Genomic DNA, 20,665 nt, shown 5'->3' on the forward strand with positions numbered 1-20,665 from the left:
TGCGTGTGGTGGTGCAAGACTGTGATCCCAGCTACTCAGGAGGCTGAGGCAGGAGAATTGCTTGAACCCACGAGGCAGAGAGTGCAGTGAGCCAAGATTGTGCCACTGCACTCCAGTCTGGGGGACAGAGTGGGACTCCATCTCAAAAAAAAAAAAAAGAGAAAAAAGAGAAAATGGAGAATATATACATATTCTAATTTTCTCAATGCCTTGTCATCCTGGGAAGGAAGATGATGTTGGTAGTATTCTATTTTTAAGTACAAGGCATTGCTGCCACCAGGGATTCCTACACAAAAGGACCAACTCACCATGACCTGCTCCTGACTCCCCAGCCGACTGAGGAGGAACTTGACACTCAGCTTGCTATTAGTCCAAGCGCTCAAGCCATGGCCAGGCCAATGCAGTTTAGTTCAAAAGACATATATTGGGCATCTACTATATGTCAGGGACAGGGCAAGGCCTAGGGATAAATGGACAAAACGGCTGTCCCCAGCATGACTGCTGCCCTCGGAGAAGCTAGCATCAGAACCGAAGCCCAGAGGTCCACGTCCCAGTCCTACCACACCCATTCATGACTCAGGGGGACTTCCCAGGACCTCTGTCATTTTCCAAGACCTAGTCACAAACCCTTGAATCAAACAGTTAAGAAAATGTGTTTTCTGTTGTGTGTGTGTGTGTGTGTGTGTGTGTGTGTTTTTTGGTCTGTTTTTGACATAACATTTCATTTCCAAGGATCTTGCTTATGGGTGAGGACATGAAGGTTATACAAAACAGCAAGGAAAGGAGCCAGGCTAATGTCTGCATTTTCTTCCAGACGCAGCAGTAACAAGGCAGGCAGACACAATGGGATAAAGAGAAACACACCCACGACTAGACTTTCTACAAAAGACGAGTCGTTTTTGAGGGCCCACGAGAGACCGTATTAGATCCTAGATGTTGTTGTGCTCTGAAGGAGTGAACTAAGATGTAGACAAACCCTTCGTTTGTCTAAGGCGTCAACTCTACCTGCACCTAAAAATGGAATTCAAGGATTCGAATAAAGTTTATTTCATAAAGACTGAAGTTGTTACGAATCATGAGTAGCTCCTATTAAAAATCTCACTGCCTAAAAACACTATAACATGTAATAAACAGGGGTGTGTACCTACAACATACAATATACCACAGGGACACTAACATATAAAAGCCTTACAATCTGGATGGGAAGGGCATTCTATTATTTTATTTTATTTCTATTTTTCAAGACAAGGTTGTGCTCTGTCATCCAGGCTACGTAAACATGGCTCACTGCACCCTCTGTCTTCCGGGCTCAAGTGATCTTCCCACCTCCGCATTCCCAGTAGCTAGGAACACAGGCACACGCCACCATGCCTGGCTAATTTTTTTTGTAGACACCAGGTTTCACTATGTTGCCCAGCCTGGTCTTCAACTACTGGGCTTAAGTGATCCTCCCACCTTGGCCTCTGAAGGTGCTGGGATAACAGGGGTGAGTTACTGAGCCCAGCCTCTGTCATTTTAAAAACTAAAAAGTATGTAAATTACTTGATAGGAAATTACGGTAAAATAATAAAATACAATAGTTAACTTATAATTTGATGGAAGGCTTGCAATACACACACAAATTAACTCTCAAATAATTTTTCTTTCCTTTAGACTAAATAAATGTTAGGGCCATCACAGAACACTAACCTTGAAAGGGGTGAAGACAAACTGGGGGGCAGAATGGGAATACCAGCATAAAAAAAAAAGACAGACTTTCTCGCCCCTAGCATTGCTCTTTTTAGAAATGGGGTCTCACTGTCACCCAGACTAGAGTCAGTGGTTTGATCACAGCTCATTGTAACCTGGAACTCTTGGGCTCAAGTGATTCTCTCGCCTCAGCCTCCCGAGTATCTAGGACTATAGGTGTGCAACACCACGCCCCGTTAATTTCTTGTAGGGATGGGGCTCTGGCTATGTTGTCCAGGCTGATCTCAAACTCTTGGGCTCAACCGATCAGCCTACCTTGGCCTCCCAAAGCACTGGGATTATGGGTATGAGCCACTGCATCCGGTCTGTCAAATAATTTCTATAAGGGAACAATGCTACCAGAATTCACACAGGCTGAGACAGTACCTGAAGCACTACAGGCTACAAAACGAACGTCATTAACAACCCAGAACTGGGGATTTCAGGTCAAGAAACTGTCGTTTGTAACCAGGAAGCCACAGGGAAGGTAGATGTTGGAATGCAGAATCATTATATGCAGACCCCACAGAATAATTCCAAGAGAAAGAGAATAGAGCCAAGAGAGGCAGCCACGGACTGTGAGAAGGGCTGGTCCACAGACACGGAGGCGGGGCCCCTGCATCCCTCTTGCCCGCTTACCGCCACTGCACCCCACAGCAATTCTTGAGCAGACCCAGCTTTCTGTGTTGACACACAGTCTTGTTTCCTTATCTGCCAAAAGAAGATGGTGGTGCCCATGAGCCACCTATGATACACAAATGTTTCAAAGGTTAAATTTAAAAAACAGATTTGAGGTATTTTTTTTTTTTTTGAGACAGTTTGCTCTTGTCGCCCAGGCTGGAGTGCAATGGCATGATCTCGGCTCACTGCAAACTTTGCCTCCTGGGTTCAAGTGACTCTCCTGCCTCAGTCTCCCACATAGCTGGGATTACAGGTGCCCCCCACCATGTCTGGCTAATTTTTGTATTTTTAGTAGAGACGGGGTTTCACCATGTTGTCCAGGCTGGTCTCAAACTCCTGACCTTAGGTGATACACTTGCTTCAGCTTCCCAAAGTACTGGGATTGCAGGCATGAGCCACCACGCCTGCCTTGAGATATCTTAAACATGATTACTGGAGAAACTTAACTGTCCTCTAAAGGCTTTGTCTATACTGATCAATGAAAAGAATTGTGCCCAGATATAAATATACACACAACAACATATCAAATTGAAGGTATTAAAAGTATTTTAAATAATTCTAAATTTTGCTTTGTTTCTTATAACTACATAAGGATCAAAATGTGTAAAACACTGCATGTGGTGAAAACCTGCATTATTCTAAACTTCGCTATCAGGAATAAAAAGTACAGAAGTTACTGAGATAATTGGTGAAATAATATCTGACATGTGAGGAGCCTCTCCTTTGGGTAAGCAGCACAAGATAAATTTTTCATTCAGATGAAGCCACAGCTATTAAGAAGATGGTTACCGGGAGAATGGAAAGACTCAAAGGCAGATTGTTTCTGGAGAGGCAGGGCAAGCACACTCCGCTGTGCTGACTCACCTTTACACTGAGGAACACAGTCGCACAGTCCCCTGACTCCCTCAGCCCGAGGAAGCACCTCATAAACAGGCTGGCATACACGTCCAACCAGGTCAGTAGCAAAGCAAACATGTTCCTTTCCCCAGCCAAAGCCAACACCAAGAGGCAGGCAGATTCAGCAAAGAGCGGAAGCAATCATAGGCGACCCAATGATGAATGAGGATGAGGCCTGGTTAGCAAATCAGAATTGGGTGACATGCAGAGGGGTCGAAGCAAGGATCCACCCCACCCCCTTGTGCAGGGCTAGTTGGATTGTAAGATGGGGCACCCGCTGTGGAAAACGGTTTGATAGTTCCTCAAAAAGTTTAACATGCGGCCAGGTACAGTGGCTCACGCCTATAATCCCAGCACTTTGGGAGGCCCAGGCGGTGGATCACTTGAGGTTAAGAGTTCAAGACCAGCCTGGCCAACATGGTGAAACCCAGTCTCTACCAAAAATACAAAAAAAAATTAGCTGGGTGGGATCTCAGCTACTCAGGAGACTGAGGCAGGAAAGCGCTTGAACCTAGGAGGCGGAAGTTGCAGTGAACCGAGATGACACCACTACACTCCAGCCTGGGCAACAGAGCAAGAATCTGTCTCAAAAACAAACAAACAAACAAAAAACACAGGTTAAACACAGTTATTGTATGACCAGCAATTCCACTTTTGGGTATATACCCAAAGGAATTGAAAAAAGAACCTCAAACAGAATATATTCTCATACATCAATGTTCACTGTAGCGTTATTCATCATAGCCAAGAGATGGTTGTTGGAATTTTCAGCCAAAAAAAAAAAAAGAAAAGAAAAAAGATGGAAACAACTTCAATGTCCACTGATGAATGAAAACATGAACAAAATGGGGCCTTAAACATGCCATGGAATATCATTCAGATGGAAAAAGAATCCGATTCTGATACACGCTACGATATGAATGAAACTTGAAGACATTGTGCTAAGTGAAATAAGGACTTAGATAAGATACAGAAGGACAAGTATTTTATGATTCCACTAATATGAGGTATCTAGAGTAGTCAAGATCACACTCTAGATCAAGGCAGAAAGTAGAACAGAGCTTACCAGGGACTGGAGGGATGGGAGGGGAATTACTGCTCAATGGTAGATTTTCTGTTACAGATGATGAAAGAACTCTGGACATGGATGATGGCTGCGTAACACTGTGAATGTAGCTAATGCTACTGAATCAAACACCTAAAAATGGTTCAAACAGTAAATTGTGTGTTTTGGATGCCCTCACCCCTGCAGGGCCTTCCCTTACCTGCTACACTGGATTTTAGGGGTATTCCCACCCCTACCCCTGACCCTTTTTCTTTCTCCTTGACCATCTGTTCATTTTTCCATTCAAGATGCCCACTAAATTTACTTCTGGCAGAAGTAGGCTCAACTAAATCTGGAAACCAGAGTTAACAGCAAGAGGCTTATGATCCTTGGTCCTGATATTCCACTGCTAGCTCCAGCACGAGACCTCTCCTTCCAAAGGAAAGTAAGTCATTTTTAATGAGCTTTCACAGAGATGGTAACTATCAACACTTCAGATCATTATGGAAAGAAAACTTCAGTTTCTCTAGTGGGTTGCAGAGAGCAGATCAAATCCCAAGTAAGAAAAACAGCCTTGAGGCCGGTCGTCGTGGCTCACGCCTGTAATCCCAGCACTTTGGGAGGCCAAGGCGGGCGGATCACGAGGTCCAGAGACCAAGACCATCCTGGCCAACACAGTGAAACCCCATCTCTACTAAAAATACCAAGCACCCGTAGTCCCAGCTACTTGGGAGGCTGAGGCGGAAGAATCACTTGAACCCAGGAGGTGGAGGTTGCAGTGAGCCGAGATTGCGCCACTGCACTCCAGCCTGGTGGCAGAGCAAGACTCCGTCTCAAAAAAAAGAAAAAAGAAAAAGAAAAACAGCCTTTTTCTACTGGTATCATTGACTTTCTACCAAGCAGCCTGAGAGACAGAGAAGGAGCCAAGCCTCCCATGTACGGAATTGTGAATCACTCACTCTAAATACTCAGGAGCCAAGTTTTCCTCTCTTTCTTTGGACCAATGAATACATATATCTGCAGTGAGAACTGCCTTAGCTGGAAGTAGGCTGGGACTAAGGTTAAAAGTCACCACAGCCATTTGTTCCTTTGGAACATTCTAGAAAAGTGAGCGTTTAAAGTAAGATGACATGGACACTACTAAACTATTTTAATTTTTTTGGATAACTACTGTTATGATTTTTTGGGGGGAGTCATGTACCTGTGGCAAAAAAATGCCTTGGTTAAGTATGTGTAGAATGAAGAATATAGTAAAAACCACTCCCTTAAATAAGAGTTCAAAATATGTGATGAAACCAGTTGCTCCACAACATGGTCAATCCTTGATATGTAATCAGTGGAGTGTAAGGAGTATGCCAGAGGGCCAGAGAGGATGTAACGTCTGCTAAGGAGGCTTCGCTGCAACAGACGAGGCGGTACTGGCAGAGCACCCAGGCAGGGTTGAGGCGCCATTGCTTTCTCCATCAAAGTTTACAATCAAAACTCAAACCTACAGTAAGAAAGGGACCAATACTGATAATAAATTTACATATTTCCATTATATTCACTTAAATGGGATGAGGAGTGTCAGGCAAATGAGGTATGCATTCTCTCTCTTTTTTTTAGGTGGAGTTTCGCTCTTGTTGCCCAGGCTGGAGTGCAATGGTGCGATCTCGGCTCACCGCAACCTCCGCCTCCTGGGTTCAGGCAATTCTCCTGCCTCAGCCTCCTGAGTAGCTGGGATTACAGGCACGCGCCACCATGCCCAGCTAATTTTTTTATTTTTAGTAGAGACGGGTTTCACCATGTTGACCAGGATGGTTTCGATCTCTTGACCTCGTGATCCACCCGCCTCAGCCAAAGGCCGCGTGCTCGAATTCTCTCTTTTCTTAAGAAGAACTTGGAGGAGGGCCTGGCACAGTGGCTCTTGCTTATAATCCGAATGCTCTGGGATGCCGAGGCAGGAGGATCCCTTGAGCCCAAGAGTTTCAGACCAGCCTGGGCAACATAGTGAGACCCCTCTCTACAAAGAAATTGTAAAAATTAGCCAGGCGTTGGTGGCATGCACCTAGTCCTAGTTACTCAGGAAGCTGAGGTGGGAGGATCACTTGAACTCAAGAGGAGACTGCAGTGAGCTATGATCATGCCACTGTGTTCCAGCGTGGGCAACAGAAACCCCGACTCTTTAAGAAAAAAAGAAGGTCGGAGGCAGTGGCTCACACCTGTAATCCCAGCACTTTGAGAGGCTGAGGTGGGCGGATCACGAGGTCAAGAGATCAAGACCATCCTGGCCAACATAGTGAAACCCCGTCTCTACTAAAATACAAAAATTAGCTGGGTGTGGTGGTGTGTGCCGGTAGTCCCAGCTACTCAGGAGAATCGCTTGAACCCAGGAGGCGGAGGTTGTAGTGAGCCAAGATGGCGCCACTGTACTCCAGCCTGGCGCCTGGCAAGAGAATAAGAGTGCCTCAAAAAAAAATAAAAGAAGAAAAGAAAAAAAAATGGGAGGAAAATGATGGTTGCAAAGGGACATGTCACTGCACTTCTCATCAGTGGAAAGACGTGTAGTATTAAAATCAGATCTAACAGAGAAATGGCAAATACACTAATAAACAACAAAAAAAGAAACAAACAGAACATCTCAGCAAGCCTCTTCCTCCCCCCTGAAGAGCAGCGCGCTTCAGCAACCCATGCTAAAGAGTTGCTTTACATTCTGGAACTCAGTTCAAAATGTGATTAATTTTGCATTCTGTTTCACATTGACAAAGTTGTTCTCTCCTGCTTCTTACTTATAATTTAATTCCCTCGATGGTTCTAAAATCAAGAGAAGAAATATTTTCAAACAAAAATCATTATTTATACAGCTGGAGTTTCCATTTAGTTAGGAAAATTAGTAGAAAAATGTTTGGTCCGAATTTGACATAAGTTTTGAATGTTTCGGAAAACGTCATACCATCAACTTCTAAATCTCTATTATAATATTTATGTCTTCCTCAAAGTCAACAAGGGAACCCCCCAAATCAACTAAATTAATGGGTTCTGATCTGGGCAACTCCTTTGGCAAAGGGTGGGGGAATCTCTGAATCAGCAACAAAAATAGCTCAATTAAAATACCATTCTAACATGCAGTTAGTTTATCTTTGAAAATGGAAACCAGCAACTTGCTTGCATGAGTAAACAGAAGACAATTACTCAGGCTGGGGTCTCCAGAGCAGAAAGCATGGGAGACAGCTGGCAATGATCTGGCTAACTTAACCAGATAATTCATGCCTAAAAATCCACTCTGGCGCCCAAATTGCCCAGATTGGTTATATCCACAGAAGAACTAAAGAGTGTAATTACCAAACTCCCTTCCAATCTGTGCAGCCAAAGCTGTGCCTGGGTGGTTTGTTTAAAGGTGGTGATTGTACTGTCTTCAGTCCTTCATCTCCAGCAAGGAATGTGCCCGGATTTTCACAAGAGAAATTTGAACATCTGTTTAAATGTCCTAAGGTCTTACATAGGATGCAGCTTTCTTTGTTTGTTTGTTATTTTGAGACCCACTTTCACTCTGCTGCCCAGGCTGGAGTGCAGTGGTGCGATCTCGGATCACTGCAACCTCTGCCTCCCCAGTTCAAGTGATTCTCCTGCCTCAGCCTTCCGAGTAGCTGGGACTACAGGCATGTGCCACCAGGCCTGGCTAATTTTTTAAAATTTTAGTAGAGATGAGGTTTCACTGTGTTAGCCAGGATGGTCTCGATTTCCTGACCTTGTGATCTGCCCACCTCAGCCTCCCAAAGGGCTGGGACTACAGGCGTGAGCCACCGCGCCCAGCCAAGGATGCAGGTTTCATACACTGAACAAAGTACTAAAAAATTCAAATATGCAAAGACACTGACAGATTGCCCTGGAGGTGAGGCTTTAAGTTTATACACCTTGAGGCAAAGCCCAAATGAAGAGAGACACTGTAACTCCGTTCAGAAAGAAATCTAAAGGGGAAAAAATAGGGTAAAAATAAGAGAAAGAGAATGTATAAGAGTCTGCAAACTGGAGCATCCAAAAGTTGAAACAAGCATGTCTTTTTAGTCTGTCACCAAAGATGTGAGTTAACCCCTTTATGTTTATATAGCACTTTATACTCTTACAAAGCCCGCTACAATTAATGCTCGCAACTGTGTAAGGTAAATTGGGTGAGTGTCATTATTCCCATTTCATGGATTAAGCAAACAGGGTCCTCAGATTTGCAGAAGCAAAACTAATGTCAAATCTGAAACTTGAACCCAAGTCTTCTGGATCACAAGTTTGGTGCCCTTTCCATCACGCCGTGCTAAAGGCTAAAGTTAACTTAAAGCGAATAACAAATATCACATTACCCAGTCAAATCTGTGGTGTCTGCCATCACAAATAGTCTTAGAGTCACACATGTCATTAAATAAATCTTATCACCAAGCACAGCTGGAGAGCACAGGCTTTATGGGAAGGTGGTAGCCATGAAGGCCACTCTCTCTGCATCAGTTCTGCCAGGCCCTGGGCAGGGGATTTCTCTTGTACTTGGCTTCCTAACCAGTTAAGGGAAAGAATAGATTAGAGAGTCTCTCAAGTCCCTTCACATCAGGCTGATGATCAGCCTAAGAGGGTTCGGTTTCTCCTGTTCCCGTGAACTCAGAATGACAAGTGTCCGTTTTCCTTCTCTGGATATTATGAGTTTCTCCAAGCCAGCGGCTCTCTGTTCTCCTTAACTGAATGAAAATAAGGTTCTCAAATACATTTTACCAACGTTTGCCCAAATTAGACAGAACAACAATATGTAAACACTACAGGACAAACATTTTTAGAATTATTAAATGTTTTCTATAGGTTACTATGCTGCTCAGTCCCATTTCCAAACTTGATTGGCACCTGCCAGTTTGGATGCTCTTCAGATGGATAAAGGGTATTGAAACCAGAGTAATAGCCTTGCCCTGGATCGAGAAACAAAAACTACTCCTTTAAAATTGATGCCAATTCAAAAGCTATGAAATTTTGTATTTTGTTCAAATTAGCAATCACCTGTAGTTGGCGATGTCTGTTCTACAGTTTCTTATAAGCTACGTTCAACCGAAGAACTTCTATTTCTCAGTAGTACATTCCATCTGGGAATAATGCCTTTAAATCTTTAAGACACTGGGTCTCACTCTGCGCCCAAGCTGGACTGCAGCCTGCAATCATAGCTTACTGCAGCCACCGGAGCCTTGAACTCCTGGGCTCGAGGGATCCTCCTACTTCAGCCTCCCAAAGAGCCGGGATTACAGGTACATGCTACCATCCCTGGCTAATTTTTAACGGTTTCCTGGAGATGGGGTCTCACAGTGTTGCCCAGGCTGGTTTCAAACTCCTGGCTTCAGGTGATCCTCCCACCTCAGCCTCCCAAAGCACGGGGATTACAGGTATGAGCCTCTGCACCTGGCCTGATGTTTTAAAAAGAATGAAAGACATTTCCACTCCTTAAATGGAATTGACCATTATGCTTTAGTAGAAGTCCATATCAGAAACGTACAGGAATTCAGCGGCTTCAGTCCCAGTCAGTGTGTTCTTGTTGCCTTTATGCTTTCTCGGTCCCGCTTGGTCATTTTAAGAGAGAGGGGAAAAGGACTGCTCATGTGGGAAAGCATCTAACATACAGAGACAGAAGGAAGAACATCTAGAACTAGCTTCTCCAACCCCTGGCCCATGGGCTGCTTTGAATGCGACCCAACAGAAATTCATGAACTTTCTTAAAATATTATAAAACGTTACTATGATTTTTTTTTTTTTTTTTTTTTTTTTTAGCTCACCATCTATCATTAGTGTTAGGGTATTTTATGTGTGGCCCTTGATTTTACCATAAATGTGCTAAAGTCAAACATTTCTTTATCATAAAGACAATTCTTTAGGCTGGGCACAGTGGCTCACGCCTGTAGTCCTAGCACTTTGGGAGGCCAAGGCAGGCGGATCACTTGAAGTCAGGAGTTTGAGACCAACCTGGCCAACCTGGTGAAACCCCGTCTCTACTAAAAATACAAAATTGAGTTGGGCGTGGTGATATTCGCCTGGAATCCCAGCTACTAGGGAGGCTGCAATAGGAGAATCACTTGAATCTGCGAGGCGGAGATTGCAGTGAGGTGAGATCGAACCACTGCACTCCAGCCTGGGCAACAGAGCGAGACTCCATCTTGAAAATAAAAAAAAGATAATCCTTTAACGTGTAATCTTAGTCTGGAAAAGTTCTCTTTCTCCCAGGGAAGGTTGATAGGGACAAAAAAAAGAAAGCAAGAAAAGAGCTGTAATGATAGTAACAATAATGTTTATTACTGTTATATCACAACAAAAGGAGCACATTTTTCTCACCTCCAGAATCCCTTTAATTATGGTGTTCAGCAATTCTGTGAATTTTAATAATGCTTATTGATCCCTCTCTGAACTCAAAGTTAAAAAGTTGGCTTGGTAACCAGCTATAACTTTCATTATATTGAAGTGTTCTGGTCTCACTAGCAAATCGAAAGGCCCAGCAATACGTTAGTCTCCCGTATACTCTGCATTGTCTATTCATTTTTTACATGACTTGGGGCACATCGACCAAGTGCAGTGGCTCATGCCTGCAATCCCAGCACTTTAGGAGGCCAAGGAGGGAGGACTGCTTGAGCCCAGGAGTTGGAGACTTGGGGCATGTGATCAGCAAACCTGAGTCTGAAGTGCTGACTGTAAAATGGATATACCACTAAACTACTTCAAAGAGCTGTTGCTGGGAAGAACAAATACAGCTCCTCCGAAAATATTCTTAAATAATCCAGTAGGACCTCATCTGACCAGGGCCACACCCATTTACAAATGGGTGCTGTGCAGAGCATCCAGGGCTGGTCCCAAGTGTGTTGGCTCTGGCGCCATGCCCCTGTACCCTCCTCTCCACTGCTGAGGCCTGAAGCCAGTCACCCTCTAGGCTCCCCACCCCTCTCCATCTGCCATGCTCTCATTCGATGCATGTGCCTTTGTTCATTCTGATGAACAGAAGCCTGATTCTGCTTAGTGTTTCCATGGTGGGGTCTCTAGTGCTCATTGCTACCAAGGGTGACCACAGGCATTATAAAGCTTGCAGCAGTGAATGGGGGTGTCAGGGCAGGGAAGGAAATAATCAGCTTCCTGCACCCCTTCTGGTCCTAAATGAAACAAAGAAGCAAAGCTGTACTATACAACAATTAAACTTAATAAAGCATCCGAGGAGAAACCTGGGTTTCTCTCTATAGTTTATAGAGAAAGAGCAAGCAGAATATTTTTGGAAATAATGAAAAATCCACTGATACATTTAGAGCTTTTGGTGGGTCTAAGATTTGAGTGGCGTCGGAGAAAAGAAACTGAGGTGTATTACTGTACCTTTTTCTTCTGACACCTTGATATTCCAGTTTCAACTACATCTAATTATGCCACAAATCAGTGTCTTTAAGTCCACAGATTCTTAGGTCTTAGAGATCAGTTCACCCCTAGTTACAGTCTAAAATTTCTTGCTCCTTCGTGTTAAGTTCCCCAGAATTCAAGCCTCTGACTTCCACGATGGTGCTTCCTTTTTTATACCACAACATGGACTTGCTCACGGTTGTTTTCCTTTAACACATTCTCGCTACAAGGGAATTTAGGCTGTTTTTAATTAAGGTCTTAACCAAAAGATCATTTGGAAAACTCTGTCGCTCCCACAAGGCAGGACAAGCTTGTTCTGACCAGCTGTCCGAAGATTTTTCTGCTCAATCATCAAAGCTTGCAATATCCTCTTACAGTCCTGCTAAGGTGAGCACCACTTCCGACCGACCTATGAAAAAAGAACCTCTCGCAAACTTCCATCCCAAAATTAACAAAAGTGGGGAGAAGATTCACAGGGAAGCAGTAAACTCAGAGCAGAAGGTGGGGTCCACGTTTGATAGGAATCTCCGTTAACATGATTTTAACCAGTGATAGGACTTCTCTTTTTACGTAATTCCACCAGAACTCATAATGTTTTCATACCACAGACTCCTCCTTTGGCCTCCTGATGAAGTCTAGTGGACCCCTTTTCTCAGCCTAGTGATTTTTATGCCTTAAAAATATATATATACGATTACAAAGGAAATACTTTGATTAAAATACAGCTATTAAAAATAGTAAAAAGCAATTTATCATACAGTAATCTATGTTTTCTGTGTTAGTGCATTAAATAAAAAGATCCAGCAGCAGGTCAAAAATTACTGTAATTTCGAAGTCATGATGAGCATAAACAATATTTCAAGACAGCTGCAACATGTGTAATGTGATATGAAAACATCTATTTCTATGGGTGACAGTCAAACATACTGCCAGTTCTACTGTGGTTTATTACCAACATTCATACTAGAAGAAAATGCTAAATTTCAGTTAGAGGGTAGTAATAAAAAAATAAAGTAATAGCTAGAATTCTATCCAGGGACCCACGTTAACCACCTGGGCTACAGAACTAGTCTATGATCTCCTTAAGGTCTAATTCATTTGATTCCCGAGCTCAAACTAGCATAATATACGACACAGATAGGCACTTGGCACATGTATGAATTGAACTGAGTCAATAGAGGCTGAATTAAAAAAAAAACAAAAAAAACTAGAAAGGAGCTGAGGCTGCCTTGAGTAACCTTCCAAATCTCAGCGAGTCCACTCCCTGCCAGCTTCCCTCAGGTTCTTCATTCATTTAGCAAATATTCATAGAGCACCTAGTGAGTTTCAGGCAACTTTGTAGACACCCAGCAAACACAGGAGTCTAACCGCCGATGGTGACAAATGTTAGTAAAACACTAAAACAGGATAAAGAGTGACTGGTGGACCAGATGGTAGCAAGGGCTTTTCTGAAGTGACAGGTGAGTCAACTGATGACAAGGAGCCAAGGTCACATGAAGACGTGAGGCAAGGCCATTCCAGGCAGATGGGACAGCAAGTGTAAAGGCCCTGAGGCAGGAAGAAGCTCGGTGCAGGCCTTTCTGACCTGACATACCTGGCCATACCACACCCTGGAAGGGCCTCATCACCTGGAAAAGGCCCTGTTCACTTTTCCCGTAACCTTCCCTCCATCTACCCCATTCCCATTCATCTCTCGGTCAGAGAATTTCAAGGCAGAAGCTGTTCCATCACTCATCTAATTCAGCCACAGCCATAAGCCTCCGAACACACCTTCCGTTACAAGAAACTCAGCCTGCCGAAGCCGTGTTGCCCCCGAATGTAAAATCTGTGGTCTGTGCCATATCTCTTGTCTCAAACCAACCTACACTGCTTTCCCCAGGTAGATCTGATGGGCGTATTTACACATTGAGCTCCTTCAGGCAAGCAGCAGCCTGACCCTCCCGTTCTTCTCCAGCACGTCCAGGGCGGAACTGAACACCGAACACCGTGGCCTCCACGTTCACAGACTCCTCCACAAGGCCCCAGAGGAGGTAAGTTCTAGACGAGATGGAAGAGTTTCGTGAAAACAGCCACGTCTTAAGGCCAAAGAATTATGTTGGGGCAGCTTATATTCTAAAACGGATTTTTCTCCTTCACAGGTGCCATGAGCTATTCCCCCACCCCTCAACATCCCTGTTACATTCCTATGTTGGGCCGGGTGCGGTGGCTCATGCCTGTAATCCCAGCACTTTGGGAGGCTGAGGCGGGCGGATCATGAGGTCAGGAGATAGAGACCATCCTGGCCAACATGATGAAATCCTGTCTCTACTAAAAATACAAAAATTGGCTGGGCGTGGTGGTGCGTGCCTGTAATCCCAGCTACTCAGGAGGCTGAGGCAGGAGAATTGCCTGAACCAGGGAGCTGAATGTTGTGAGCCGAGATCGTGCCACTGCACTCCAGCCTGGCGACAGAGGGTGGTGACTCTGTCTAAAAAATGAAAAAAATTCCTATGTTGGAGTCACAACCCCCAGTGCCTCAGAATGTGGCTGTATTTGGAGATGAACCTTTAAAGAGGTGATTAAGTTGCAAGGATGTGGGGTAGGCCCACATCCAACCTGAAGGAAGACACCTGGTGTCTTTGGCTTATGACAGAGGAACAACCAGGGGAAGAGGCAGCCACCTTCGAGCTGAGGGGGCGCCCCAGAGGAAATCTCCCTGATAACACCTTGGACTCTGTCTCCAGAACAGGGAGAGAAGAGAGTTCTGCTCTTTAAGCCACCCAGTCTGTGGTACTTTCTTATGGCAGCCCTACCAGACAAATGGTATAGGTGTCTAAATTTAGGTACTTCCAAAAGCAGAGGCTGAGATAAGGACTTGGGTGTAGTTTCCCGGGAAGTGGTCCTGGGTGGAGCAAGAGTGAGGTGGGTGCATTACTGAAGAGCGTGTGTAGGTCATGGCTACAGGTAACAAGGGCTTGATTCTGCTGAGGCCTCCCAAGAAGCAACCAGAATGCCCCCTGGAACTGTTCTAGGAAGTAGGGCCACTTATTCACTGGCTTCCATTCCCACAGGTAGAGGGTGGTGCAGGGGCGTTAACCCCCGCCGAGTGCCAGGTTGCAATATGTGCAGTCTGCTCCTACAGAGACAAGAAAGCAGGACAGCATCAGCAGGAAGCAAATCTCAGCTCACGGGCCACTGGGCCACTGGGCATGAGGTGGGAGCAGATGGAGTACTATATGAAGTCAGGCGAATCTCAGCTCACGGGCCACTGGGTCACTGGGCCACTGGGCATGAGGTGGGAGCAGATGGAGTACTATATGAAGTCAGGCGAATCTCAGCTCACAGGCCACTGGGCCACTGGGCATGAGGTGGGAGTGGATGGAGAGCTGCATGAAGCCAGTGGATCACTGTGGAGACAGCTGGTTCCTTCTCCAAAGGCAGAAACATCTTTAAGGTCACCGAAGATAGCAAGATTCTGCAGTGGACCCATTGGGAGGCCACAGAGATGCAATGATACTGGCATCTGGGGAAAGCTGCATGCCTCCCACAAGGTAGATTCAGGTGTTGTTAGCTCATGGCAAGAAGTGTTGAGGAATTCTAAGTCTCTGGCATGCTCAGTTTCAGCATGCCCATGTGAATTGTTTTAAGAGAGAATTTTGGTTGGACCTTTCTGATATTTTCCAAAGATAATCTAAATTTTTTTCTTTTTTTTGAGACAGGGTCTCTCTCTGTTGCCCAGAGTGGAGTACAATGGTGTGATTTCGGCTCACTGTAACCTCCACCTCCTGGTTCAAGTGATTCTACTGCCCTAGCTACCCAAGTAGCTGGGATTACATATGCACGCCACCACGTTCAGCTAATTTTTCTATTTTTAGTAGAGACAGGGTTTTGCCATTTTGGCCAGGCTGGTCTGGAACTCCTGACCTTTGGTGATCTGCCTGCCTCAGCCAAAGATAACCTAATTCTTTTAGAATCAACCTGTCCCTCTATTGCAACTGGCCCTCAATGCTAAAATGAATCCTTCTACTTAAGCAGAAAGAGAAAAATCACCTCACTTAAGTTCTAAGTAATCTCTAAAAGCCAACCCATAAAAAGGATTTTTCTTTCCCATCCAGGTTTTCTCTCTGGAACTGAGGCGTTAGGTCAAACACAGTACTTCTAAATATCATGTGAATAACTAACTCCAGTTTATTCAAGCTTCCCTTTAAGACTAACAAATGTGCTTATGGTACAAATTTTCTAAATTACCTTCAGGAATTTATTTCCTTCTTTTTGGCAAATAACTATCTGAGATTTATTACTTAATACTTTGTAAAGTACAACATCCAAGATAAAGTTATGTGGGGAGATGTGAGACATGAATGGTATTTTTCCTGGTATTTTCCAATGACCCTGAGTCCTATCTTTAGAATTATCAGATTTAGCAAAGAAACTACCCAGCACTAGGTAAGTTAATTTAGAATTTCAAACAAACAACAAAATTTAAAACTATCTATATCCCCATTATTGCCTGGGACCTACTTATACTAAAAAAGGTACGTGTTGTTTTTCTGAAATTCAAATTGAACTTGGCATCGTATATTTTATCTGGTTACCCTGTCTTAATATTCCAGAATGGAAAAATAGCAAAATTAGAATTTAAAAGTAGAATTCATATTTAAAATATAAACTCCTGTTTTCACTTTGATTAACCACAGAAGAATACTCGAAGCATGATTAGTTAGAACACGCTATTTTAACAGAGAGGATTCATTTTAGAACTGATGGCTCATAACAACTAGGGTGGTTCCATTTGAAAGAAAAAATTGGCCATTTTATTTAACATTTAATAAAACATTAAAATTTCCTTGAGAATCAGTGTGTAAGAACAAAAAACTATATTTTTACATAAAAAAGAGCAATTAAAATGTAGTAAGTATGCATTTTATTTGTATGACTTGCCGCTGTTTAGCAAGTGTTCTGCAAGCACAAGCTAAAACATCCGTGTGGGTTAAGATACAGAAAAAAAAGAAGAAAGCAGCTGAAAAAAATTTAACTGGATCTCAAAATGTACATCTCTCTTTTTTTTTTTTTGACAGAGTGTCGCTCTGTTGCCCAGGCTGGAGTGCAGTGGCACGATCCCAGCTCACTGTGACCTCTTCCTCCCGGGTTCAAGCAATTCTCCTGCTTCAGCCTCCCGAGTAGCTGGTATTATAGGCACACATCACCACGCCTGGCTAATTTTCTGTATTTTAGTAGAGATGTAGTTTCACTGTGTTGCCCAGACAGGTCTCAAACTCCTGAGCTCAGGCAATGTGCCCACTTTGGCCTCACAAAGTGCTGGGATTACAAGCGTGAGCCACCTCGCCCGGCCCAAAATTGTACATTATCTCAAACTATGCAGAAGAACAGAAACAGTTTCCGCTCCAACTTTCTCCTTCTCTTAGTTTGAGAAATGGTCCAAGATTTTCAGGGCAAAATACAGTAGTCTCTCCTCATCCTCGGAGGATACATTCCAAGACTCCTACTGGATGCCTGAAACCTCCGATAGCACTGAACCTTTATATACTGTTTTTTCCCACACAGTAAGGAGTGGGGGTTGGGGAATAGTGTAATAGCGAATACACAGGATAAAGGGGAGGATTCACGTCCCAGGTGGGATTTAACGATGCTACTCAGAACAGTGTGCCATCTAAAACTTAAGAATTATGTATTTCTGGAATTTTTCACTTAGTGCAGCTAGGGGGAAACAACGCCTGTGACAGGCACAGTGTGAGAGCAAGACTTGTTAACCTTGGCACTCGTGACAGTTTGGGCTGGAAAATTCTTTGCTGTGGGGGGGTTGCCACACATATTACAAGATGTTTGACAGTATCTAGATGCCAATAGCATCTCCCACCCTCAGTTACAAAAATCAAAAATGTCTCCAGACACTGCCAAAGGTCACCCGGGGGGCAGAATACTCCCCAGCTGAGAACCACTGGTCTTAGAAGAATCACTGGTGCTGTGGCTCTGCCCTGGCAATGACAGTCTTGAGTTCCCAGAAATTTCTAAAAATATCATTGTAGGGCAGCTTAGAATAACAAAAGGGGGGAGGAGCTGCAACAAAATTTGCACCAAATCCGTGCTGATCAAAATTGTTCTAAATATATTTACGGAACAATTAAAATAGATTTATCTACCTAAAGATGCCTCTAACTCTCTTTACGCAGAAGTTGTGTGCTAGTCCAAGATTTAGGCAGGAGACCTGTTTTCAGCCTCGACTCTACTCCTTGCTTACCACATATCAGAAGGGCTAACCTTTCTGACTCTGTCTATATTCCCAACATTAGTTCTCATTCAACACCTAGAGGTAGGTCATTAACCATCCCGTGTTAGATGAGGAAGCTTGGGGACCAGGCACGGCGACTCACGCCTATAATCCCAGTACTTGGGGAGGCTGAGGCAGGTGGATGACTTGAAGTCAGGAATTTGAGATCAGCCGGGTCAATATGGTGAAACCGCGTCTCCACTAAAAATACAAAAATTAGCCAGGCATGGTAGCATGCGCCTGTAATCCCAGCTACTTAAGAGGCTGAGGCAGGAGAATCTGGGAAGCGGAGGTCGCAGTGAGCCAAGATCGGGCACTCCAGCCTGGGCGTTACAGCGAGACTCCATGTCAAAAAAAAAGGGAAGCTTGGGTCTAGAAAAAGAAAGGACTGCCTGCATTATTCCTGCAGCTGGTGAGACTTTAAACTCCAAAGTCCAAGCCCATAACCACTTCCCCCACCTTGGGGGAAAAGAAAATCACTAAATGTCTGTCACCTGAGTTTCATTTCCCTGCCTCGGACTTAGAAATCAACATTTCAGTACTTCAGAGTCCCTGCGCGAGTTTAAAGGCAGTTTACTGAGTCTTTGCGGGAGGGACCAAAGTCCCTCGGTGAACATCGGTGATCCCTGAGGCCTGCGGTGCTGGGCAGCACCCATCTGAGAGGCCAGAAGAACCACACCCTAACTCAGAGACCTGCTTTAGGATTTAGAACAACTGCTGCGCACGCACCAGGAAAGAGCACTCTCAGGGATGCAAATGTACATAGCAGAATAGGAAGGTGTGTGGCAGGTGTCAGGAGGGCCGACTTCCACAGTGACATTCTCTCCAAGTCGCCTCGAATGGGAGTCCCAACGTACGCCGGTGGAATGGGCAGTCACTCTGGCAGCAAAACCTCCCTAAGGTCCCCAAGACTCAGTGGCCACAGTGAGCCTCTGTGGCTTAATGGATAGTCACAGAAGGTCTAAGCGGAAGGAGGCCCTAGAAATCACTTTTATTTGACAGATGAGAAGCTGGAGCCCAGAGGTTTAACAAGTGATCCCACCCAACCTGCCCGGTCCCAGGTGCCAGCCTACACTGCAAACCTCAGTGTAACCCCCCCCCCCCACCGCCGCGGCCGACCCTTCCTCCCTAAGCAGCCGGCCGTTCCCTCAGCACGGGATCCCAGTCGTCGCCGTGCGCTCTGGCCCACCTCCGGCCTACCTGTCACATTTGTCACGGACCTAGATTTTGCAGGAGCAGTTGCAGGACCAAATTATTGTTTGGAACTTCTGAGAGGAAAGGGTCAAATACAAAGTGTTTGGTTAACTCAGTCAATGAAGCATAAATGAAATGTTGAATCTTTGGGTTAGGAAGCCTCATTAGGGTAAGAGGCGCTGCAGCGGTGGACATAGGGAGGGTGTGTGATTCCCATTACATGACAAGAAACGCTATCAGGTTGGAGTCAGTTTAATATGCCCGGGGGAGGCAGGCAGGAATGGTAGTGAACGTTTCTCTTTATTATATATGCAAAACCCCCGGCTAACATGGTACCTTATGCAGAACTTTCCATTCTAAGTCACTTTTACACACATATTACCCCATTTGCTGCCCCCAACATCACAGTGCAGAAGGTATGGACAGGGTGGTTTGGGGTACCAACAAAACACAGACTATTTGAAGAAAAATAAAGTGTCTCACCCATAGTTTCATGAAGCCACATTTAGATTCTAGGTCTAATTTCAACAGATATCAGCAGAGCGGAGCTACAGTTACAGTGGACAGATCATTTGTCAAGAATGGAAAAAGCCAGGATGCCAGGGCAGCTATATTGGGGGGGATGGGAAGGAAGAAGTGAAAGTCTATTTTAAAGGAAATGTAGAGAAAAACTGCTAACAGAGCAGGCAGCTTTTGAGTGTAAGCCCTGGGCATGAGGGAGCGCCCGGTCAGCCGAAGCCAAGCCCACACGTCAGCGTTACAAACACCACTGGTCACCAACAGCACAGTCCTGGAAGGCCCATGTGTGGCCACGATCCCAAAGTGACACTAGGTGGTGATTGGGCAGATACCACCAAGAGAGGCCGGGAATGGAGCAGACATGTCAGCCATAACTGCAGACCCGAGAAACAAGATCGGCATATGCTAAATAAAGTACAAAATAATTATTCATTTACCTTTCAATCTGGAAGTAAACCTGTGCCTTCACAGAATTAGGAGTGTACTCATGCAGTAAAAACAAGAAGTCTTTGATTAGGTGCCTTCTATTGCGTAATACAAAATCGAGTAATGTAGACCAATAAACAAATAAATGAATGACAAAGCAAAACGATTTATTTTTCTAAACGCCCCTGAGATTTAGTTCCCCTAAGCTTACGCCAGTAATTGTTGAAGAAAAGGTAAATTAAAGGACTCAGGATATGAAAACCAACTTGACTCCCCCCACCACTGCCAATTAATTACATGCACATGAGAAATTCACTAAGCAGCTAATCATTTATATTCTAGCGTAGCATTTCTGCACAGCTACTGTATTAGATATTTAAAATTGCAATTTCAAATGGACTCATTGTCACAGGCCTCTGAGTCCATTTTACACACAAAATCAATACACTATTCCTAATAAATAGGATTACTTTTCCAAAACTCCCCAGTGGGAGCTCAGCGGGACTTCTGTTTGGGAGGCTCTTCCAACTTCTCCAAAGAAA

The 20,665-nt window shown here is 44.4% G+C and overlaps 1 protein-coding gene across 4 annotated transcripts in view; it reads right to left on the reverse strand.

Annotated features, from left to right (window-relative positions):
• E2F3 (E2F transcription factor 3) overlaps positions 1-20,665 on the reverse strand; it is a 96,965-nt gene that overhangs the window by 50,985 nt on the left and 25,315 nt on the right. Inside the window, exon 2 of one of the 4 annotated variants that reach the window (XM_054253691.2) lies at positions 2,368-2,439. The exons of the other annotated variants lie outside the window; for them this stretch is intronic. Within the exon in view, the coding sequence (XP_054109666.1) occupies positions 2,368-2,439 (72 nt within the window). The remainder of the gene's footprint in view (positions 1-2,367; positions 2,440-20,665) is intronic. 4 annotated transcript variants of the gene reach the window in all.

Source organism: Callithrix jacchus, chromosome 4 (genome assembly GCF_049354715.1).
Source record: "Callithrix jacchus isolate 240 chromosome 4, calJac240_pri, whole genome shotgun sequence".
Classification (NCBI taxonomy): Eukaryota; Metazoa; Chordata; class Mammalia; order Primates; family Cebidae; genus Callithrix; species Callithrix jacchus.